The sequence below is a fragment of the Rhea americana genome, unplaced genomic scaffold (assembly GCF_003343005.1).
Source record: "Rhea americana isolate MKP2758 unplaced genomic scaffold, rheAme1 scaffold_247, whole genome shotgun sequence".
Classification (NCBI taxonomy): domain Eukaryota; kingdom Metazoa; phylum Chordata; class Aves; order Rheiformes; family Rheidae; genus Rhea; species Rhea americana.
This window is the reverse complement of record NW_028186365.1, coordinates 532,454-556,687: the sequence shown is the minus strand read 5'-3', so window position 1 is coordinate 556,687 and position 24,234 is coordinate 532,454. Positions and strand designations below refer to the sequence as shown.

At 35.9% G+C, this 24,234-nt stretch overlaps 1 protein-coding gene across 1 annotated transcript in view; it reads left to right on the top strand.

The window, feature by feature from the left end:
• Positions 1 to 24,234, top strand: part of ARFGEF1 (ARF guanine nucleotide exchange factor 1) — a 93,668-nt gene that overhangs the window by 35,535 nt on the left and 33,899 nt on the right. Inside the window, exons 5-19 of the mRNA XM_085306779.1 lie at positions 4,377 to 4,556; positions 6,039 to 6,312; positions 6,677 to 6,784; positions 7,456 to 7,628; positions 8,436 to 8,569; positions 12,028 to 12,262; positions 15,860 to 15,959; positions 16,073 to 16,212; positions 16,317 to 16,425; positions 17,412 to 17,613; positions 18,836 to 18,947; positions 20,138 to 20,343; positions 20,443 to 20,527; positions 21,285 to 21,456; positions 22,662 to 22,813. Coding sequence (XP_085162905.1) covers positions 4,377 to 4,556; positions 6,039 to 6,312; positions 6,677 to 6,784; positions 7,456 to 7,628; positions 8,436 to 8,569; positions 12,028 to 12,262; positions 15,860 to 15,959; positions 16,073 to 16,212; positions 16,317 to 16,425; positions 17,412 to 17,613; positions 18,836 to 18,947; positions 20,138 to 20,343; positions 20,443 to 20,527; positions 21,285 to 21,456; positions 22,662 to 22,813 — 2,382 coding nt within the window. The remainder of the gene's footprint in view (positions 1 to 4,376; positions 4,557 to 6,038; positions 6,313 to 6,676; positions 6,785 to 7,455; positions 7,629 to 8,435; positions 8,570 to 12,027; positions 12,263 to 15,859; positions 15,960 to 16,072; positions 16,213 to 16,316; positions 16,426 to 17,411; positions 17,614 to 18,835; positions 18,948 to 20,137; positions 20,344 to 20,442; positions 20,528 to 21,284; positions 21,457 to 22,661; positions 22,814 to 24,234) is intronic.

Below are 24,234 nucleotides of genomic sequence, written 5' to 3'. Positions count from 1 at the left end.
CAATTAGAGCTGGCAGTCAGTTGTTACCATGGAGACTTTGTGCTACTGTGTCACGGACTTGTGCTTGGCAGAGGTTTGGAGTTTCTTTGCATATCTTCGGTAAACTCTGCATGCAGAGTTTGTACAAATAAATGTTTCTGCAGAGCTACAGCTTTTCTGATKGTATTCGGTAATCCAGGGAATGCCAGCTAATGGAAGCTGGCCACCTATTGGAAATATCTTAATTGTTTGAATGATTGTGTCGATGATGAGCAGTAGTGAAGAATATGGTAAAGCATGGTTATGAAGAACGGAGAGTTTGTTAGCTCGTATTCTTGTGCATAGGCATCCTGAGGTGTTGACATTTCTTGCAGATTAGATTTACTTATTTTACTGCAAAGGAGGTACTTTGTTTCCCTTATTCCTTTTCACAGGTCTGGCCTTCTTTTTTCTTGATGTCCCACTTCTCCAGCAAATAGTCATAATGTGTTAGTTTATGCTGCTGTTGTACAGATTTGCTGTTCTGTGTGCTCAAGCATTCAAGGCATTTCTAATCTTGCAAAGGGAAGTTTTTGCTGATTTAGATTTTTAGTGACTGAAATATGGGTATCTCCTTCTTGCTATATTACCTTCTCTCTAAATGCCTGATTATTTTAGTTCTCTCAGCCCTTGATCCATACCTGAGCCAAGATGTGGAGAAGTTGATCTGCCTAAAAGGGGATGTCTGTGAGCTGAAATTCTTTCTGTCCAAGAAAACCAATGAGAATTGTTAATTCTTTAGGAATTTTAAAATGCATGAAATTAGTGCCCTCACTTTCAGACTTTTTAGACTTTGCTAGTTGTCATGTGTATRTATCCTTGGGAAAGTGGAGAGTACTATTTTGGTTTTGGCTTCATGTTTGTCCGATGACTACACACTATGAAAAGTGTCAGAATTAGAAATAATTTTCATCCAGAAAATTTTCTCCTGACTTCCTTCAGGGGAAATGATACAACTGCTAAGTCAGTCACGTTCTTTGAGCCTTTATAACTCTTCAGTTTAAAAAGGCATGTGATCCATCCTTGAAATCATACTGGGGAAGCTGGGTCAGAACTGTTCTGTCATCCTGATGATTGGTATATTCTTTAGGAATTTGAATCTCTTTAGGGAGAAGGAAGGCAGGACACCAGGGTCCCTTGCTTTCTAGGTGGACACTGTGAAAAAGCTATTACGCACATCATGAGCAGCACTGCCAGTAAGGCAGCTGCATTGCCAGCAGCACTGTAAAATACAAGAACCTGGTTCACTCAGGTGCCTTTCTCTCTGGAGGCTTCTCCAGGTTCTGCAGGTGGATGGCACCTATGTCGTATGCTGCCCTCAGTCAGGGACTTTGGAGCCAGAGCTGGGTAAGAGTCAAACCTGGTGCTTCTGGATGGCTTTTGACAAATGGCTTTAGAGGTTTTGGTGGAGTCGTTCTAAGCAGGTTCCTAATGACAAGAGCAGCTTCAGCGTTCTGAAAGCGCCTCTTTCTGCCAACTGGCAAGAAACTATCCTGCCAAGGCCAAGCGGCGTTGCTTGTCCCTTTTTAGGTATCTAAGTTTAGATATGTATCTAGCAGTAGTCTGATAGCAGGGGCAGTGCTACTTAAGCAATAGTTTCTTTTCTGTCCTTGGTTTTGTATGGATGTTATTGTTCTCGTAATRGCCTTTTTCTTCATCTGCAGACTCCATGAAGAACCAGACTAGGAAACTGGTCTTTTCTTCCTTTCCCGTTGCAGTTTAGTTTCAATTGGTGTAATTTTGATGTGAAGCTGTGTAAACATTTATTAGAGTGTAGTGGAGCGGATGGCCAGAGGCAGAAGGGAAGCAGGTAATTAGGCTAGTGCTGCCATTGCAAGTTGCTTAATTAAATTATGTTTGAAGTGGTTCCGTCAAGAGACACTTTGTTGCCTTTAGGCTAGGCTTGCTCTGCTGTGACATTTGTGGCTTGTGTCTGTAAAGTAGCTCTTGACATCTGCAGAGCSGTTAGTTGAGATTCTGTTTACATTTCTGTCTCGCCTTTTTGTTCCAGAAAAGTTGCTACCTATTATAAAATAAACTCTTAAAACAAACAAACAAACAAAAAAACTATAAAGATGGAATAGGAGTAGGGAGAAGAATGGCAGATAAGAGTTTGTGCAAACATTCTCTCTGCTTAACTGGAGCCTGTTGCTGAAAGAGGTGATCTTCTRCTTGTGTGTCCCCTCTTCCTGTCTTGTATTCATTGAAAAGATTTCTGCGAAATTGTGAATACTAGAGGAAGAGAAATTGCATTGAAATATGAAGTAAGCATGAGTAATAACCTGAGAATAGTTCTTAATTGGCAGGAATATGAAAGATACTAAAAAAAGTTCAAAGTTAAAAATGGTATTCAGTTTATAAACATGAATAGTAGCCCTTAGAGTTCGTTATCTACAGTGCCTGAGAAGGAAAGAAACTGAAATAAATGATTATTAGGACATCTGTAGCCATACTGAACTCTTTAATAGTTAGACATCTGCAAGGAGATGCCCTGTTGGAAAGACTGAATTCTCACTTTGCACAGAAGATGGAGTTATTAAATCAATTTGCATTAATAAGTGAGGCTGCCAGGAACCATGTCTGTGTGTGCGTATCTGTATGAAAGTGTCTTTGCATTTCACACCTCCTTATCAGGTGATGTGAAAAGAACTATGAGCTAAGGAAACTTAAGTACTCATAACAAGCATAGTGAAGAAATTAATGAAATCCAAGCTGTTATGCCAGTTAAAAAATACATTTTTAAAAAAGTACATAATCTACTTCCAGCCATGTCTCCTTTTTCTGCTCTGTGGTGGTATTGGATCATAGCAAARGCGGATGGAGTTAAGGATGCTGGCATGAATTTCAGCTCAGTGCTTCCTGGTTTTCAGAAGGCCAGGGACATGCAAACTGAATTTGGTGGAAAGAACAGTTCCAGTGCTGGGAGATCTTAATTCCTTTAATGAAGCTGTTGTTTATGGTTTGCCTTGCTCAGTTTCTTGGGAGCTGTAATAAAAAATAATTAAAAATAACTAAAAGCTTTCTAGTTGGCATTTAGGCAGTACTAGTTTGTAGACTGTAGCATGAGATGATGTTTTGTGGTCATACAGGTAATAGTATACTTTCTCCAGTGAGAAATGTAAGCATAGTCATCCATATATGTGCCTCCATATGTCTGCTGATAAAAACTGAGATGCAAATGTAGAATGAGAAAGGACCTTAGGCCACCTGGTCTGACAGTAGAATTCAGGACTCCTGAAAGGCAGGCAGGTCAGTGAGATGGGGTTTGTTTTTTTTGGTTTTTTTTTGTTTTTTTTTTTTTTGTTTTTTTTTTTTTTTTTAATTCACATTAAGCTACACAGTGGTATGTTGTTTTGTTTTGAGATTTCTTTTTTTTTAAGTGTAAAATAACTTTGTAAAGTCTTTCTCACAATTAAAATGTACAGGCTCTCCAGTGCTTCCATTTTTCTCATGGTTTTCCTAAGCATCCCATTAAATCATTAGCTCTGTCCAAACCCTTAATGCATAAAACTTCTCCTTGATTTCTGATATCTTTTGCTGGTGTAGGATGATTAGTGTGTGCATTTTTGTTCCATTATGGACTAGGTTCTTCCGCCTTCCTTGCACACCCCAACGTTTCCCTGTGCCCCAGTTCCTCTGGCAGTGTCTTTGCACCCAGTTCTCAAATTCAATCTGCCTGCCTCTYTTTTTTTAATTCAGCCTACCTATACCTCACATACGAATGTGTTCCTTTATTATATATTACTTGATTTTTTTTTCCACAGAGGCTTGTATAAATACTTATTGTAAAATAAGAGAAGCAGAAACTATATGAAATGGAAAGAAAGAAGTGAGCCTCTGCAGAGAGGAAAACAAAATATTCTAGCTTATATCCAAAGAGCATGGGTAATTGTCCCAGTAGTAACTGCGTAATCACCTACTCAGTCTTTATTCTTCACACTTACRTTTATTTTTAAAAGAGTTTTTGAACCCTCTGAGTTACTTACTATATTTTAAGCAGTAGTCTATTTTTCATCTTTTGTGCCTTAAAAAAAACTGGGTGTTTTTATTAATCACCTGTCTTGATAACTCCTTTGGTTACTTCTTGCTACTAAGTACGATAGAAAAATTGAGTATATTTCATAAATATGTTAGTAAAAACACTCAATAACTGGTGTGTGTGATGTTCAGATATGACTATGATACTATATGGGAAAACATAACTAAATTTGAGTTCAAGATATATACTTACTGCTTTTTATCTAAAAATAATCTGCAATTGCTGTTTATTTGCACACTGAAGTTTCCGACTGAAATATTTGTGTGTGTGTGAATATGTGAACAAATGTGTGGGTTTTTTGTTTGTGGTTGTTTTTTAGGCTTTGCTCACTGCAGTAACATCTCAACACATAGAAATCCACGAAGGAACAGTGCTGCAGGCTGTAAGAACATGTTACAATATCTATCTAGCAAGCAAAAACCTCATAAATCAAACCACAGCCAAGGCCACTCTCACACAAATGCTGAATGTCATATTTGCACGTATGGAAAATCAAGCAGTAAGTACCTTAGTGTCTTTAGTCTTTATAGAAGATGGTTCTTTAGAAGCAAACTACCTTGAGAGTTTTTTTTTTTTTTTTTTTCCCCATCATTAGCAAAGCTCATAGTCTTTCCTAATTTACTTTGTTAAAAATCTTGTTAACTTACATTGTTTTGTTTTGCTCTCAGAAACTGGTGTGAAATGTTGGGGATGTTGGGGCGGGGGGGARGATGTATTTGTGTAGAGTGTTATCTTCTCATATTGGGCCTCTATAGCTAGTGGACACATTTGACTTCAGTTTCTGTTCTCGTGCTGTTGAGACATGTAACACTACCTCTCTTCATGAAAGTGCATGGGGAATAGACTAGTCATTGTGAAGTGCTCAAATGTTGTTGTGGTGATAAGCACCAAAGGAGTAATCCATGATAAAAAAAAATACTACTTCAGTCGTGTAATCACATTCTTGTAACATTTTTATGTGTAACAGTCAGTAACAGATATGTCACTGTATGTCACTGAAACTGTCATTGTGAGTAGTCAGCGGGGACTCCAGCATATGTCCTGTGCCTTCTACTGCTGATGATGATAAGGCAAAATAATTGTTTTAATCCCTATAAAAGCCAAGGGGAATCCCCAGATCAGAGAGCTACTTGAATTTCTAGCTACCTCTAGAAGTAATTCTACTGCTTTGTTGCAAACTCTATCAGCTTCCTTTCAGAATATGTAGGGGATATAAGTTTACACTTACTTTTTTTTTTTAAAAAAAGAAAACAACTGTATATTGGTACACAATACCGTCCCAGTTATATATTTATAATACATCATACAATACATAACAAGCAGTTATTTAATATGTAATTTGAAGGGCTGTGTCTACTCAGAGATGTATAGCACCCTGAAAGATATAGCATAGAAAGATTTAAGTGGAAGAGTAAATGGCAGAGTTCATAGTTAAGTTACAAAATTTCTGGTAAATGCTAGACTCTACAGGATACAGAGATTGCTTTTGGCATGTCAAAGAACACTCTGGTTTCCTTTGGTTTGACTTTGGTTGCTCCTGCCCTGCTCCATGATAGTTTACAGATATTGCAGATTTCAGTCCTAGAAAACATGAAACCAAAATAGTTTTTGTCTTAGAATTTTAAGATGGCACAATCATTTCTTCCTAGGGGTCTGTAGTCCTTAGGGTTTTGCAATTCTTGTTCCTGTAGTATGTCTTATTTATTCATCTTCCACAGTAAAGATACGGTAAATGTAATATGCATAGCTGGGAAGCAGCTCTCTTACAAAAGGTTTATTTTTTGATGGTGGAAGTAGTTGTAATACAAATGACGCATTTTCTTAAACTCGTATGACTTTATTAAGGCATTAGGTAAGCAAAGATGTTAGGGATTACATGTTGTTTTAGTGTGTATGTTGTTCTATAAACAYATACACTATACATACAGCTTGAATTTTGTTCTCATGATATAATTTTTGTGCAATTGCAATATTTTTCTAGCTTCAGGAAGCCAAACAGATGGAAAAGGAAAGACACAGACAGCAGCACCATCTTCAGCAGTCTCCAGTAAGCCATCATGAGCCCGAGTCACCTCAGTTAAGCCACRTTCCGACACAGACTGATCAGCTGTCTAAAGAGCATGAGAGGGAGCTTGACCACAACACGAATGATTTGGATAAGAATCTTCAAGAAGAGACAGAGGCGGAAAATGGATCTGATATTTCTAGTGCTGAAAATGAACAGACAGAAGCTGACCAAGCTACAGCAGCAGARAGTAATCAGCATGTATTTGTTTCATGGAGGGAGGGAATAGGTCTGTTTTTAAAGTAATGTAGAGAAAAAAAAAGTAAATGTAAAATGTAATATTGGGAAAGTTTTTGAAAATAGTATTTGAGAAACAGTAGTTTTTAGTGTTTAACTTGCATCAATTCTGTATATTTATATATTTTCTGCATAGATCTGCATATTAATTGCCATTTACAAGTTAAACAGTGGAAAGTTCCTTCTTCATTTACTGTTTTCAAAACATCAACCACTTATTAATGTGTACTCCCCCATCAATAGATTTGTTATTGAATATTTTAGGTTTTAAATATAAGCAAAATGCTTCCTTACTATTTATTTTATTTTTTTTTAAGATCTTTCTAGGGCTGATGGAGGAACATATGGTGAAAATGAATGTGAAGAGAAGGCACAAGAAATTGTACAAAGTATTGTGCAGGAAATGGTGAACATAGTAGTTGGAGGTATTATATCCATATTTATCTGTCTATTCAATAAGGACAGCAATCTGAAGCTTGACATGAAGAATTATTTGAACACTACTGACTAGCTAAAATATACCTTTATTTAACTAATTTTTATATGTTAATTTTTAGGTTGTCTGTCTTCAGCTGTGTGTTATTGGACAATAAAGTGAATGAGATTTCAAGCATTAGTTTATCCACTCTATTGGAGCATGTTGTTCTTTCAAAAGGCGGGGGGGGAAGCCTGAGGTTTTTCACTTGTGATAACAATTTATGATCAGTTTTCTCAGAAYTTTTGTTCATTTTGTTTTTCTGTTTTGTGCCCACATAAAGTCTTAAAAATGAGCTTGTCTCTGAAATAGTAATGAAGTTCAACATTTCTCATTTTGTTGGAAAGTACATATGAAATTAACGACTTTTTTCCCAACACTTGTTGGAAACTTGGTAGAATTGTGAACCTGGTACTGTAAATTTCTCAGTCGTTTTCAACTGTGATTTTCATTAGTGGAAATTACTGTTCATTTTTATTTAACAATATAATGTAAATTTTTGCCTAAAGCTCCTTTCTGCCTTATGAAACTTCGCTTCTGGTTGATTTAGTATTTAAAAGCTCTTTTTGCTTTGCGTTCTTTCTTAGCATTCGGGGTTAATTTTTATATCTTTTCTAACAGATATAGAAGGGACTGCTGAAAGTACAAGTGCTGATGGCACAATTGTAACATTAGAGGATGGCAGTGACAGTGAAAACATTCAGGCAAATGGAATTCCAGGGACTCCAATTTCTGTTGCTTATACACCATCTTTACCTGATGACAGATTATCTGTCTCTTCCAATGACACTCAGGTACAGGCAAATACAAATCAGGAAATCCTGAAAAAGGAATGGTTAAGATAAATGGATTTTTTTTTTTTTTTTTGCCAAACAGTTCTGTAGAGAATGTTTATGTTATATTTCCACAAAATAACTTAAATTAGTTTCAAATGTTAAATCATGTTCTAAGCTTTATTGCATTTTTAATACATGCTCTCTGTTTTATCAGATATCAGCATGTGTACAGTGTCTACTGACAGAAGGTCTCTGCTGTCAGTGCAGTAAATAGGTTTGGGAAGGAATAGCTCATAAAGTTAGTCACAAGACATATGCCATGTTAGCTGAAGATAACATGAAGATAACATTAAGTATATTGCTTATGTAAGTGTTGCTTATGTAGAGGACAATAGCACAGAATTGCAAGAACTTGGTAGTAGGAGTTGATATTGTACCCTAAAAATTTTACCAGATTCATCTTGCCAAAGGTATGTAATTACTTGCATTCTAATAAAATGCCTCTTAAAAAAAAAAGTTATCTACTGAAAACTACTGAAAACAAATCTGTGCAAGTTACCTTGTTTAAACTTGACTAGTCTAATTTGATTTTGATCTCTGTGTAATTCTGACTTCTCACTGAGATGGTAGTTTTTGTTAGTGAGTGCGTTTATTTTAATGGCACTGCAGAATCCTATTTTTTCTTAATTTAATCTTGAGACCGTAAAATTGTAGTGAATTGGTTATATTGTATAATATCTTAACTTCTTGTTGCTAGGAGGTGGGGATTTCCCTACACACCCTGCTAATGCAAAATGGAATACTGAAATATGTTAACTTCTTTAGGAATCTGGAAATTCTTCAGGACCTACCCCTGGTGCTAAGTTTTCCCACATTTTACAAAAGGATGCCTTCCTTGTATTCAGGTCACTGTGTAAACTCTCTATGAAGCCCCTGTCAGATGGACCGCCAGATCCAAAGTAAGTAGAATTAAATGTTCTTAAAATAAGTCTTTTCTATTTTAAAAATAAGTTACTTAAATATTTTTGAGAATCCTCAGTTATTCACAGGACAATAGTATGGTAAAATAGCCTGGAAACTTTGAAAAGATACTTCTATATTGTATTGCATCTTTTGTATGTTAAATGAAAGCAGCTTTTCTTACCCATCTTACTCTTCAGAAGTTTCTTAACAATCTTACACTGCTTTATAAGTACCTAAGATTCTTCCTAGTTGTTGTGTGTAACAGTTTTACATCTAGCGGGGTTTATAAAGAAAGTTTTCAAATATCTTTGGTCTCAGCTATTGTTACTGTCATTTTGAGTAACACCTAAGTCCATAACCATTGTCATTTATGCCCTGCAGTTTCTTTTATCTTGCATATTGAGTATTCAGTATGCATGCCAACTTAGTTCATCTTAATATAAGGTCTTCACATTGTATCACAGATTTGTTAAAACTGCTATCAGTTCAGTATTATTCATTCTCATGTTCAGGTTGGATGCTTTTGACAGCCTTCTCAACCAAAACAAATGTTTGGAAACAAGGTCTTTGTCTGTTTTAGAAATTCTACTGTCTAATAGAAGATACTACGTTTACAGTTTGGCAGACAGAATTGTTTATTCTAAAACAAAACTCTTTGTATCTCAGATGCCAATATCTGAGTTAGTCGCATCTGTTGGCACAGAAGTTTGCATTTCTAGACTTGGATAGAATGTATATGCATCTTTTTTGCATGTTAGGAACAGTCTGTAGTAATTTTCAAGAGGACTGCGTTTTTTGCCATAGGCAAAGGCCCAATTATTCTTTAAGATAACATCATTTTTACTRTTTCAGGTTCTCACTTTAACCTGGGTAGCTTTCAGGCAGCTTAAATTTAACCATTGATATCAGTAATAAGCTGGAAAAAAAATAATATAATGGAAAGATTTTGAAGGGTTAATCTAGAACCTTTTTTGCATTGTCACCTAGTCGCRGTCTTTGGAAACTGAGGAAATCCAAGAATAAAGATTAGGGGCCTGAGGTTTTTTCCTTCCGCTTATAGAAAATCTTTCTTCTGGAAAGTGCTRTAAATTCTGTGATTGAAGTCACCTCTGTAAGATTACGAATACTATTTATTAAAGGCTAAATTAATTAAATGGGTTAAATCCCTCTGGAAAAGCAGCAATAGTTAATGAGGCACTTGGAACCATTTGAATCCATGGAGTCCTTGATGTATATATTAGAAGTGATTAAGCTCTTTATATAGAAAAATTAGAGAAATGACATTTAGGACAAGACTTAGCTGCCAAGGAATCCAAAGATGTTCTGTGTTTGGGGAAGTGCTTAAAATTGATCTTGGTTCTAAGGCATTGATGTCTTGTTGTAATTGGGAGAGTAGATGTAGGATATCCACAGCATTAAGAAAAAAAAAAACTACTAAAAATCATCCTGCTAATGAAACTGGCTATGAAGTTTTTCAGGAAAATATTTTTAAATTTTAGRTAACTGGGCAGGGAGCTTTAATTTAGACACAGAAGACTCGGATGTGCTTGATGTTTTTAAATATTTTTTCCTAGATACAAAATAAGGTGGAAAAAAATACTTTACTTTAGAAAATTTTCCTGAAAGCTCATTTATTAGGTTTCAGTCTTTAAGGTTGTTTTAGACTAAAGWGAGTTTTCACATCTTATGAAATTGGTGAGGCCAGCAAGTTACAATTTGGCAATGAATTGACGTTTACTTGAAGAAGGCAATACTTAAAATACAAATTTGGAGAGAATCTCTAGTATTAGATATTTGTTTATGCTTGAGAGCAAAGCATGCATCAAGTTACAAACTTGTTCAGATGGATCAACATAATGCAAAATCAAGCCTTTYACATAAAAGTTGCACAGCTAGATGGAATGTAACACAGTGCCCAGGGCTGGGCACTTGAACTGTCACTGAGAGCATTTTTCGGGCATTTACTTTGACTCTGGGGCCCATTAGGAAGAATGAGAGAAGAAGGTGTTTGATGCTTCTCAGCCTAGMGCATATGATGTGGGAGAGTACAGAATACAGCTTATGCAACAGACCCTCACGCAGATGAATAAGAAACTTTTAGAGGAGAGGACACTTAAATGCTGAGAAACTTTAGGCTTACAAAAAGGATGGGATCGATGTAAGAGAGAGTACATCCTGTTGTATAACTGTTTTTCTCCCCTGTCAGAATACTTACTTTTTGAGCTTAGAGGGTGCAAGAAAATGGTAGCAAGTTTTTGAGGCCTTGGGTGACCTTTTTGAGGTCAGTTTGACAGCTCCATTTCGCATCTCAAAAGTGTCTTCAGACACGACTTAAGATTGGGAGATTATGTTGGGGAGTTTGAAATGGTAACAGAATGATTTTTTTCTTTTCTCTTTCTCTCTCTTTTTTTTTTCCTGGCCCACTTCCCTTGTAAGCATGCAGAAACTATTGAGTTTTTGTTGTGAATTTGTATTTTTGTTTTTAACTGGATTGGAATGGCTTTTTTAAGTTGATATTTTTGCAGAATACAGCAAACATTCAACTATTGTGTGTGCCATGTTGATTAGAAGAGTGCCTTATATCTGGGCTATATRTGGAAAAAACTTGCTTTCATTGTTCCTCACATTTCAATAGTTGCCACCCATCATCGAGTGGTTGTTTGATGAAAGCTGTGGTCTGTCTTGTTCATGAAAGCTATTTGTGTCTATTGTCACTCTTCCGAAGAGGCACATAGTCTTTTTTTTGAGATGATCAGAAGTGGGAAGGAGCATCAGGAATCTGAGGAAAGACTGCTTTCATCCAGAATACTAATTAAATTATATTATGTTTTCAAAGATRGTTTGCTATTGCCACGTTTATGATAGGCATGTTATGTGTCTTCACTGCTCTTGGAGTGAGACAGTGCCAGTAACTGACATACAGTGTAAAATACCATATTTAGGTAAAAGAGAGGTGGTTGTGTTGGGAAGAAGTAGGTCAGGCAGTATAGCTATTGGTATTAGTGGAAATAGAGAAAAAGGAGGAATCTCTAGAGTAAGTTGCTTGCTTTCCCCTTTTGATAGTTTAGATTCTGCAGATGGGATGGGTTGGGATCCTCCAAAGTCCATTAAAAGGAAAGAGCGTTYCATTCACTCTCAGACTAAGAGTAGGCAATGTTGCCTACCTTTCGCTGTTGAGAGGTATTGCTCTACAGATGAGTAACTCAATAGTAATGGAAAGAAACAGTAACTGGAAAAGGCTGTTCTTACCCATATCCTTGGCAGAAAGGTGACTGCTTAACCAAATATGTTGAACATCTTCGTATTGCTCTTTCTAAAATAAAGYTGTTTCAAATTTGTGTTTATTTTTTGAATGTTCCATATATAAAATTGTTGTGGTGTACTGACTTTTCAAAAGAATACCTTAATTTTTATGACTTGCRTGTGGTTCATATGCTGTATTGTTTTATTCCAGGTCTCATGAACTGCGATCAAAGATTCTTTCATTGCAGTTGCTTCTGTCCATTCTGCAGAATGCAGGACCTGTCTTCAGGACAAATGAGATGTTTATTAATGCTATTAAGCAGTATCTTTGTGTTGCACTGTCAAAAAATGGAGTGTCATCAGTTCCAGAAGTTTTTGAACTTTCACTTTCCATATTTCTTACCCTCCTCTCAAACTTTAAGACTCATCTAAAGATGCAGATTGAGGTATGTCTAATTTAAAAGGGCATGTTGGGTGAGTGTCTGTCTGTGTTTGTATGTAGCTTGATCTTATGTAGAGAAATCGTGTTTTTCTTCCTGAATCTCAGCTTTTGCATAAAGACTTGCCTAGTTTTTCCCTGCAGTGATTCCCCAACAATTGCCCAAGGGCAATAGCCATACTTACAATAGTGCATTTGAAACCTCATTCAAGTATAATAGGTAGCAATATTTCCTTTGGAATATTTAGAGATTAAAATTTACTCTGAAACATCAAAAGTAATGTGGCACTTAAGGTAATGTCAATTTGACTGGTGAAGTAGAAAGTGACAGGAAAACTTGAGTACACCTATTTAAAAAAAATCTCTATTATATTTTAACTAGAACRTAAAGTGAAATCTCTAATAAGCAGTAACACATTTTGTTAATATCTGTTATTAAGTAATGAAGATTAAGAAATCTTCACTGTATATAATGTATGGTTTTTCAAAGGAGTTTTAGAAGAAGAATTAATGTCATGAAATATTATGTAGATTCTTTTTAAGGTCACTTAACCTGATTTTTTTTTTCCCCTGCTCCTTATATCCCAAATATTTGATTATTTTAGCTACTTTCCTTAGATACCAGGACACAAATTTGATGATCTTCCATCTCTGCCATCCTATCCTTAAATTTCAAACAGGAAACGATGGTATAGCTGAGAGAGCTTGGATATAGAACACCCAACATYGCTGTAGCAGCTTTTAGAATATACTAAAATTAGGACTATCACAGGATGTCAGGGCTGTATTTCCTCTTTGCAAATATGAAAGCCAAAAGCTTGATGCTGCCAGTGCTGCCATTTCTATCATTCCAAAGCACAAGGGACTTATGCTTTTTTTTTCTTTTCTTTTTGTATTTTTTTCCYCTCTCATGGGTGTGAGCTAAGAATTCCTGTTCTTTCAGCTAGTGATCCTAAAGGTTACACAGAAGACATGGGCAGACAAGTAGATAGATCCATGTTCGGTTTGTGACTTTAAGTTCCTGGAGCTGTAAGGAAAGCTATATGTTCTGATTTATAATATGCAAAATCTGTATTTTAGATTTGAGGCAGCATTCTTCATCTGTGCAAGAAATGCTGGCATATTGTCTAAGTTAATTTCAGATTCTGTTGAAAGTTAACTGGGGCATGGTACCTTTCAGTGAGGCACTTTAGAATGTCCTTCTTTGCAATTTAATTCTCAGCTATTACTGTCGTCTAATAGTCTGAATCTTACTTCATTACTGTAGCTGTATTTCTGAACAAGTCAGCAAATGCATTTGCAGTAATGCGTGAACCACCTCTGACACTGGCGGTAGGCAACATTTTGAGGGGGCCCCTCTCCTTCCTTTGCCCCTCCTTTTTTGCATAATGTTTTCTTGGAAATCAAGACATCAGTTTCAAGGGTGTCATTTAGCTATAATACACCTTACTACCTTTCCACAACTCTGAGTGAGCTGTCTGTTTCTTATCTTCAGTTGACCAAATGAAAGCCTAAGGTCTTTTCTGGTTTAGTTTCCTGATATGCTGAGAATAGTCTCAAGTCTATGATGTAATTTTCAGTAAATAATTCAGTGATAGATACCATTGTAAATATCTAAAATGCAACTAATCATAGAATCAGTAAGGTTGGAAGGGACCTCTGGAGATCATCTAGTCCAACCTCCCTGCTCAAGCAGAGTCACCTAGAGCATGTTAGACAGGGTTGCATCCAGGCAGGCCTTGAAGATCTCCAGAGAAGGAGACTCCACAACCTCTCTGGGCAACTTGTTCCAGTGCTCCGTCACTCTCACAGGGAAGAAATTCCCCCTCACGGTCCTCAGGCGGAACTTCCTGTGGTTCGATTTCTGCCCGTTGCCTCTTGTCTGTAAAGCTATGAGAGAAGTCGTACATCCCAAGGTGTGCTTTGATGTGCAAGAAGTCTGCTGTGTTTCAGAAGTACAGAGATCTAATAAGTTTCATCGTAATATGTAGGCCTTTCAGCAAATTTCTCTTGCAGCTTAAAGACTTGGGCTTAATTTTCATACTCAACTTTACTCAATCAGTGATTTCTTTTTTAAAATTCTCTACCAGAAAACAATAATTTCTCTGATTCTGGAATGGGTAAATAGCATTATTGTCTTCAAGTAAAAATTCAGAGAACAGCAAGGATGTGGTGAAAAATTGCTGAGAGCACAATGTTTAATAATTTTTTTCTTCCTCCACTTGGATTCCTTGAAGTTGTGCCTAAAGTCACTCTTATATTGTGCATATTTTTAAGTGCTTGGAATAGTGTTCCACTTACATTGATCTGACCTGATCTATGTTGAACTCCTTATGCTTCCTAGGAAGACGTTCCTTAATAAGAAAAATAACTGGGATTGTGCTGTTTGCCTCTTCTTCCCTGAAAAGGCCAGTSCAATGGAGATCTTATTGGTGCATTTTGCTTGAGGAAACAGCTTACTATCAAAGTTGCTTAAAAATCAATGTTGTGTTTTTTCACAAAATAAATACGCATTTAAAGCAAAACATACTTTACCTGGCTGATGGGATAAAATCTCTATAGAGTTCTGTCATATGAGGGGATATTTACAATTAAAAACAAGTTAGTAATACCTTTGGATGTTTGTTCTGCTCTTAGAGTACCTTGATGGCTTGGAACTGTTAATATTCTTGAAAAAACGTAAGTTGATTGATTTGATCAACTGCCTAAGGAGAGGTGAACTCTCAATGGTGATGTAGTGCCATTAGCAGTTCACAGTTTGAGTTCGTACACTTTATAGCAGTCACTGCTTACACTAGGAAAAAAGTTAGAAAAAGCCTGCGCTAGCTGCTAAGCATGTGCAGCTGAAATAGTAGGACTGTAATGCTAACAGAACTAGTGGGAACTCATTGAGCAGGAGAAGAGTACTCTCTATTCCAGATAAAGGCATCTGTACTAAAGCACTTTCAGGGAAAACTGATGTCTGAYTTAACAGAGATTTTCTTCTAATTAGAGGCGCTGCATTTCATATGCAGTGTCTGACCAGTGTTCTTCCTTCAGTACACTAATGGTATAGAATGATTCTCTTRTGTCTAGGTGCTTCCCTTCTAAGAAAGGTCTAGTACTTTAAATTGACATTGTTGGCTGTTTATTATTTCTGTGCCATGGTATTTTCACCTATATTTTCACCTGATAATCTTTCTTTTTTTTTTTGAGAAAATCTTTCATGGTGAGATAATATATCTGCTTTAAAGATCCCAAATGATTTGAAACTATAATGGTAGTTTAGTCTTTTAGACTAAATTGTCCTTCAGGACTTCAAAGCATTTGCAGTGGTTCTGCTTTAGTGATCAGAATATAAACAAAACTTCAACTAGACAGAACTCCGTAAGTACACATATCCTAATTTGAAGTGCTACTTCAAACACATTAAGCATGAGTAAAGTTTTATTTCCTTCTTCTCTCCTTTTCTTCCCTCTCTTTTACCTTTAAAATGCTTAAGTACTGCCCATGAGCTTTCAGAATCGTGTCAGAATATTGGTCTTCAAGTTTGATAATGTTTGAGAGTTAATGTGCTCTGGATGTAACAAATGACTCTYTTCCTTTTTCTGGAATAACTTGCTAGGTTTTCTTCAAGGAAATTTTCCTGTATATCTTGGAAACTTCTACTAGCTCATTTGACCATAAATGGATGGTTATACAAACATTGACTCGGATATGTGCAGGTATTAAGGACATTTTTTGTTTTTGCATTTTTATGCTAAAGAGCAAAACTGAACTTGTCTTTCATTAAATAATCTAGTTTGTTTCAAGTTTAACAATATCACTTTGTTTATAGATGCCCAGAGTGTAGTGGACATTTATGTGAACTATGATTGTGACTTAAATGCAGCAAATATATTTGAAAGACTGGTTAATGACCTATCAAAGATTGCTCAAGGAAGGGGTAGTCAAGAGCTTGGCATGTCCAACATTCAGGTAAAAATTCTATCAAACTTTSTAAAGCTTCAAGTTTCTTGGCATGATAGGTTAAAACTAGACTTTACATTTCACTGATGTATGTCTTTTGAAATCCATTCTAGGAGTTAAGTTTGCGAAAGAAGGGATTGGAATGCTTAGTATCAATTTTGAAGTGCATGGTGGAGTGGAGTAAGGATCAGTATGTAAATCCCAATTCTCAGACAACGCTTGGTAAGATGGGGTTTGTAAAGATGTACTCCATAAATTTAATGCATTTTTGCAGCATTTTATATTGTTGGTTCTGGTTTTGTAAAAGTGATTAAAATTTTTTTAAAAAATTGTTTATAACGTTTGAAGAAATTARTAAGTTTGGATGGTTGTCATTTGAACAAGTTGTTTTTTTTTTCCCCCCCATAGTTGTCTAAATTCCTGGGAGACTGTTACACTGGAAGTTAATAAATTCTGGGATTTCATGTATTTTTAATTCTGAGGGCACCATAAAACTTACTTGGAAGATCTCCTAATTTCCAATTCAGTCTAATTTCCAACAGATTAATACTAAAGCAAGCTGCATGKAGTTTTATTTTTTAATTTCATAATACATAGCTATAGGACATCCAGCGTTACAAGCAGTGAAATAACTGAATATATTTTAACCTTGTTTTTATCTGACCTGAGATGAAAAAATACCAAGGTTATGCCACGATTTTCAGTTTAAATGCTTAAAGTTGTTAGCTGAAGTAGTAACATCATTTTTAGACATGCGAAGCACTACTGTGAGAAAGAGCACCAGCTACTTGGCATATGTTAATCATATGTGCTTTGAGCACCAGTTTCAGAAGCTTTGAATAGTGCGATTTGCTTCAGGTCCAAGTGTGACATTAGACTTGAGAATAAAGGGGAAGATTTGTATTTGGGTTTCTGAGGTGTTGCTTCTATTTTTATCAAGTGCTTCGAAATTGCAGTTGTAACTCAAAGCTTAAATTTCAGGTATGTGTCATACTGAGAGAGTCYCCCCTGATATACTGAAATGATTATTTTCCCAACCAAAACAAAGCAGAACGTTTATGTAAATATAAATAGATCACTGAAGATACTATAGTAACTTCTAGAAGCTTTCAGAGAGGATTTGAAGAATAATTGAAGAATAAACTCTTTTRTTTCAATGTGTGTGTATTTTGTGTGTATATAACTTTCCCCTCGCCACCAATTCGCAGGCCAAGAAAAACCCACAGAACAGGACAGCAATGAAACCAAACACCCCGAGACAATTAACAGATATGGAAGCTTAAATTCTCTGGATTCTACGGCTTCATCAGGAATTGGCAGTTACAGCACACAGATGTCTGGCACTGACAACCCAGAGCAGTTTGAGGTCCTAAAGCAACAAAAGGAAATAATAGAACAAGGAATTGACTTGTGAGTGCCTTTTTATCACCCGTGGGAGGGTGGATTCTTTCAGAACTACGAACATGCCTGGGTTTTTCTTCCTTCTCCTCATAGATACTCATCTTGTGTTAGGAAAAAAACTCTGGATGTAACAGCACTTCCTCTGGTGAAAGAGTGCTGAATGGTGTTCCCTTTGGAGCCTGTCAACAGTGTTTTGTGTTAACCTAATTCCTCACAGCTAGAAGATGAGTACTCTGAATGTTTGTTCTTTTTTTTTTTTCTCCAGACCTGCTTGTCTAAAAATAAGGTTTTTATATTTGAGTGAAATGTGTATTGAACTCATGCAAGAAGATGAATACTGCCTGTTTTACTTTACACATTACTCATGGAAGTGCTTATATGCTTAAGATGATGTTCCCTTTAATTTGTAAGCTTGTCATAGTTTRAAGTGGAAGATAATATAATTTCTGAGTCTGACGTGAATCTTTCATGTGATTTCAGCCTRGTCACTCCACCTCCTCAGTGAGCTCATTTTATGCAATAATAAAAATTTTCTTTAGTAAAGATTTCAGTCTGCAGACAAGCATGCCTTAGTCCTTAAAGGTCTTGGTTTCTTTCAGTCAGTTGATCTTTTGTCCAGTCATTCTTGAATTCATTCATTCATTATCAGTCTTACAGRCAACTGATGGATTTTGTAAGCTTTTCACTGAGATTAAAATAAAAAATAAAATGTAATTACTTCTTTCCAAACCAGGAGTATGCAGTAACCAGAAGTACTGTNTTTTTTTTTTAAACGCACACACTTAACTTGCAATGAACCTGGAATTTCACTTAGTTTTAGTTAGATTGCAGAAGAGCAGAAACTGCATCCTARACCAGAGTAAACAATATTGTTTAGCACTCGGGGTCGGAGGGAAGACTAATTTAATTGCATAGTGGATTTGAAGACTTGATACCCTTTTTACTGGGAGCTACTTGGATTCCACGATGGTAGTTGCTTAGGAAGAAGGAAGAGGAAGCTGTTCATAGCAAGGGAAAAAGATRGAGGGAAGGAATAATAATAATATAAAGGAATAAGTTGTTTTTACCTAATACTTAGTTTGAGAAAGGAAAAAACTAATATGCCAATTTTGATGTGTCATCTAGGATTGTTGTGGGTTGTTTTTTTTTCTTTTGTTTTTATGAAGCAGGTATGGCTATGTGCACAGATGAAAGGATTCACTCTCATTCTGTGTTGATTTTGATTGCACAGATTCAATAAGAAGCCAAAGAGGGGGATACAATATCTACAAGAACAAGGAATGCTCGGCACTACCCCTGAAGATATTGCCCAGTTTTTGCATCAAGAGGAAAGATTAGATTCAGTAAGATCTATTTTGCTAATCTGTTTTTGTTCATGCTGATGTTTTTATACTAACTGAAAATCATGTTAGTGTGTTTTAAGGTGTATAATACTCTTGTACAAGGGAGAAGAAGAAAAGGAAATTTCCCTCTTTAAAAATCTGTAAGCTCAAAGAATTTGAAGTATGAGTGCTGCATCCTGTGCTATACGCACCTTGCACTTCMGTGGGGGTATGAAGTAAATGGCTCATCTACCCGAGCTGACTCGGGACTTGTATTTAGTTGCTAGTATAGCTAGCAGTAGCTTACTAAACTATATTTCCTTCAGCCCAGTAAGGCAGAGCCAGGAGTAACTATCCATCAGAGACAGCTAAAAAAAAAAAATAGTCTGGTGCAACAATGTGAAAACCATTCTTTGCTGCCTCCCAAAAGAAAAGTATTTAGGCTCGATCAGTTCTTTGATTTGGTTTACAGCAACCAACTGTTGCTGGACTTCAGAGGATCCTGCACCATCAAGCTGAGGAGGCTGAGATTCTGTTACGCTGGTATTGTCACAGATTAGGTTTTCTCAAACAACAGCTTGTGCCGTTCTGCCTAGTAGCCATCTTTATTGTTTTCCATAGGAGGGCTAGCATATACCCATGCTTGCAGCTATGACTGAAGTCACAAGCTTAAGCATTAGAGCTTAGAATCTCAGTTTAYGCACAGAGGCACCTATGTCTGAATGCACAGTCTTTTTCATTGTACTGTGTTGCTGTCATCTATTGGGTTTGAGTACTAGTTGTTTGTACTTGAGCATCACCTGCATGTATTTGAGCTCTTTAGTGTAATGGGGGAAAAGTTAAGGCTTTAGTAAGCTTTTCATTCCTGTAGTAAGTTTCCTAACTACTCAAAGCATTGCAGCAGAGAACAGAACAGTCATTGGTAATACTTTGTCTTGCGCACACATGGACTCCGTCTAACAAAATGAAATGGTACGGGAGTAAAATCAGAAGGGGGAAAGTAGGCAGGCTTGAGCACATAAGAGCATTATGCTAGAGTGTATGGCTAAAGTATACCGCTTTAGCGAGCAGAAGAGAATCAGGAATATGTCATAGTTAATTACACGCAAGTCTCTTTGTGGGACATAYGGGCAGTATGTCTCTGTTCTCACTTTACCAGTATTTTCCAGTGTGAATGCACTAGCTTGTCTCTTTCTGTTCTTATTTTTTAGACTCARGTTGGGGAGTTCCTGGGAGACAATGATAAATTTAACAAAGAGGTCATGTATGCATATGTAGACCAACACGACTTTTCAGGAAAGGATTTTGTTTCAGCTCTACGTATGTTTCTAGAGGGATTTCGTCTTCCAGGAGAGGCTCAAAAAATTGATCGCCTAATGGAGAAATTTGCTGCTAGATATTTAGAATGTAACCAAGGGTAAATAGTAYTTTATTTTCAGAACTTTGGAAAGCTGAATAATAAGTAAAAGTTGCTAATATATTACTTTGCTGTTTTTTCCCTCTTTCTCCACATCAGGCAAACTCTTTTTGCTAGTGCAGACACAGCATATGTCTTAGCTTACTCAATTATCATGTTGACAACAGATCTTCACAGTCCCCAGGTATGTTGCTAGAAAAAATTGGTAGAATTTCAACTTTCAGATATTGTGACAATAGCTGTAAAAATCTTGGTATTTGATGTAACAGCAGGATGCATTTAAATATAGTAGCTTAGATCTGCACACCTTTTAAGTAATAATGTTGTGCTTCATTAAGTTGTTCTGGTTAGACATTTCTGTAAAGTATCGTTTCCATCCCATGCGTTGAGTAGGGATTGTATGGATTTGTTTCATATTACATATATTTCATATTACAGCACTCTCAGTACTTCTGACTTTGACTGTAGGTTAGATCACTTACATTAACTGTTTACCCATTGATTTTAATACACATCTGCTCTTGATTTAGTTAAAAAAAAAAAAAAAAGCTTTATTTTGATAAATACCTGCAGTGCATTGCGTTCAAAGTTGTAATGATTAGCCATCATCATTAAAAAAAAAAAAAGTAGTATATATTTATATTTAAAAATAAATAGCGTAGTCTATATGACAAAATAAAACACTAATTTCAGTTTGTAATTGAAGGCTAATTAAACTGCAGATCCTGCTGGATGCTTATGAGTGTTGTAATTCCCATTTGGCTTTCATGATTTTGTAGGTTTGAGAATGTAGTCTTATTGGATACTTTAAAATTTCTCCTGAATCAACAGTTTCATTTTTTGATAGTAACTTCTTATCTGTTTGGCTTTGTAGACAGCATTGTAACTGCTTAAAAATTTGTGCCATTTGCTGATGTTAATAGCGTSTCTCTGGATTTCAGGTAAAGAACAAAATGACAAAAGAACAGTATATTAAAATGAATAGAGGTATCAATGACAGTAAAGATCTCCCTGAGGAATATTTGTCTGCTATCTATAATGAGATAGCAGGAAAGAAGATTTCAATGAAAGAAACAAAAGAATTAACGATACCCACAAAATCCAGTAAGCAGAGTAAGTAATTGTAATGTTAGATTTTTCCAAAATGTTGCCTCTTCAGTTTCGTTACCTATTTGAAATGAGAGAATCAAACCAGCACCACTTACCTAACTCCAAATGAGTCGTAACTTTTTATTTCATATCTTTTTTCCTTTTAATTTAAAAATGCATGACCTTCAAATCTATGTTAAATAATACAGTTTGTTTCCGCATCAGTGTAGTTCTGAATGCATAATATTTGGTACATTTTCCCATAAAGAAAATAGGTTTTAGTGTTGAGTAACACCATAAGGAAATGCATATGAAGGCTTTATGAATTAACAGTTTGGCTGATAGGCACACTGCAGAACAAACATGGTGGTTGTCATGTATTTTTAGGTTAACCATTGTATTTTCTTCCTGTAGGCACTCTTACTTCTCCAAAAATCTTGATTTATTTGGTTTACAGAGTCCTGATTTTACTACACTTTTAAAATTAGCTTTTCTTCTCCCAAATACTAAACAAAAAGCTGTATTTTGCACAGTGTGAAGATGTAGGTGTTCTTAATTATAGTTTTCTACAGAAAACATTGGAGAGAGACTTAGCTTCTTCCCAATGTAGTCAAATTTGTGTACTTATAAGGTTAGCTTAGGGCTTACTTAAGAATAGATAGCTTACAGGAAATTTGCAGCTGCAAAAAAGAATCTATCTGATTTTTCAATAATAATTCAATTTGTGTAATGTTTTTATAATAATTTTATAAAAGTTAATTATTATTATATACTTTGGGTTTCTCTGTTTTGATGAGTTGGAGGTTCCATTACTAAAATTAGAAGGTGATAAGGTGGTCCTTTCTGCTGGAGAAAAGGATTATTTTTATTCTAGTTTTCTATTGGAGATGGAATGCCACGAAACTTCTATTCTCTTTGAGTTTAGCTCAGTGGATGTACGTTGAATACTTATGCTGTAAGTTGATGTGATGGAGAAGGAATGCTCTATGTGCAAATCTTGAACTGCCATGTAGAATTAAAAATAGTTTGTTTCATGTGTAAATCTGCCTTGAGTTAATTTTTGAATCAATATTCTAATACAAGTATCTTGCTAATATGGTAATCTCAGAAAATAATGACAATCGAAAAGATGTATGACATTTAAATAATGAAAAATTTTGAAGTACAGTATTCCTGGAGACACCACTGGTGAAGGTGCACAAACGTAAYGAGAGAAAATGTGTTTGCAGGTGTTGCTAGTGAAAAGCAGAGAAGACTCTTATATAATTTGGAAATGGAACAAATGGCTAAAACAGCTAAAGCTCTTATGGAGGCGGTGAGCCATGTTCAGGCACCTTTTACTAGTGCAACACACCTGGAGCACGTGAGACCTATGTTTAAGGTGAGCATGTATATAGACATTTAACTAGAATTTTAGTTTCTCCGTAATGCAAAATGCTGATTGTGACAGGATTCATTAAAAACATAAAACATTTGCATCCAGCACATTTTGATTATTTTACAATTATTTAACTTGCAGCGTGAAGGAAAGAATTTTGAACCTTCTACTCCAATTTCATTTACCCTTGGATTTAAGAAATTTCTATGCTGATGGAAGAAATCTTGGTGTAGTGAGGGAGTTATGAGTGGTATATTGAGGAAGAAAAGTGTAAAGAATGATTAAAAACTTGCAAAAAGAGATTTTTATTTCAGATGCACAGTTAAAACAACAGCTTTATAAAAGTGAGAAATGACTCATCTTGGTATTTGAGTGCCTCCTGCTCCCAAAGGAGATTACATCATTGCATTTAGGGGCAGGGGGCAGTTGTTAGAGTAAACTTTTCACTAATCATGCCTATTGCAAAAGAATTGCAAATAGATATTTCAAAAAAGAGTAGGAGGGCCATATAATTTTGGGGGGGAGATAGCTAAACCTATATTAAACTGTTCTAAACACCTGTCTTCACCATTGCRTAGGGGCAAGCTATCTCCAACACAAATGCCTTTTCCATACAAGCAATTCAGATTTATAGGTATGGAGTATGTCCAGTAGAGATTTACATTCAAGTAGCCTTTTGGATATGGYTTTTGGCTTAACTAAATACTTTCAGTAAGCTGCTACTGAAAAGCAGTTGTGCTTTTCCCGCGTGCTCTCATTCGCTGCACTCATGCCACCAGCAGTGCTCATCTGACTCTCCTGTGAACTGCTCCAGGGAGTTCATTCTCCAGGAAGTTAAATTCTCAGAAAACTACTATTACAAGAAACAAATTGTTCACTGAAATGACTTACTGAGAGATCAGATTTAGCTCCAGGCCCTAACTGAAGAGAGAGTGTGGATCTAAGAGTAAGGTTATTGTCTGTAAGGCAAATCTTAAGCTGTTTATCACAATATTAGTAAAAGTCTATCAGTACTCTGTTTGTACAGGAAAATGCTAAATCAAGTTCTTATTTAGGATCTGCRTATGACTTAGCCGAGGTACACTGAACGTAATTTCTCTCTGTTGACTTCTTAAATGCTGAAATACAAAAATTCAAATACAGGCATCTGTAAAATTCATGAACTTTTTTCTTAGAATATTACCCTATTACTCTATAGCATTCCTAGCCTCTAGTATCTTAAAAGTAAGTTTGCAAAATGCACTACTTTTGCAGGGTGAGGGGGGAAGTGCAAAATGAAGTATCTGTGTAATTATCAGCTTCTATATCATTTGTGAAGGTCATAAGACTCCCAAATCTTCTTGCTTTAGGGTGTTCGTAAACTAAATTAAGTACTGACAGTGTGATACTTTGAGCAGAGATCTCTCTTTTCAAAAAAAAAAGAA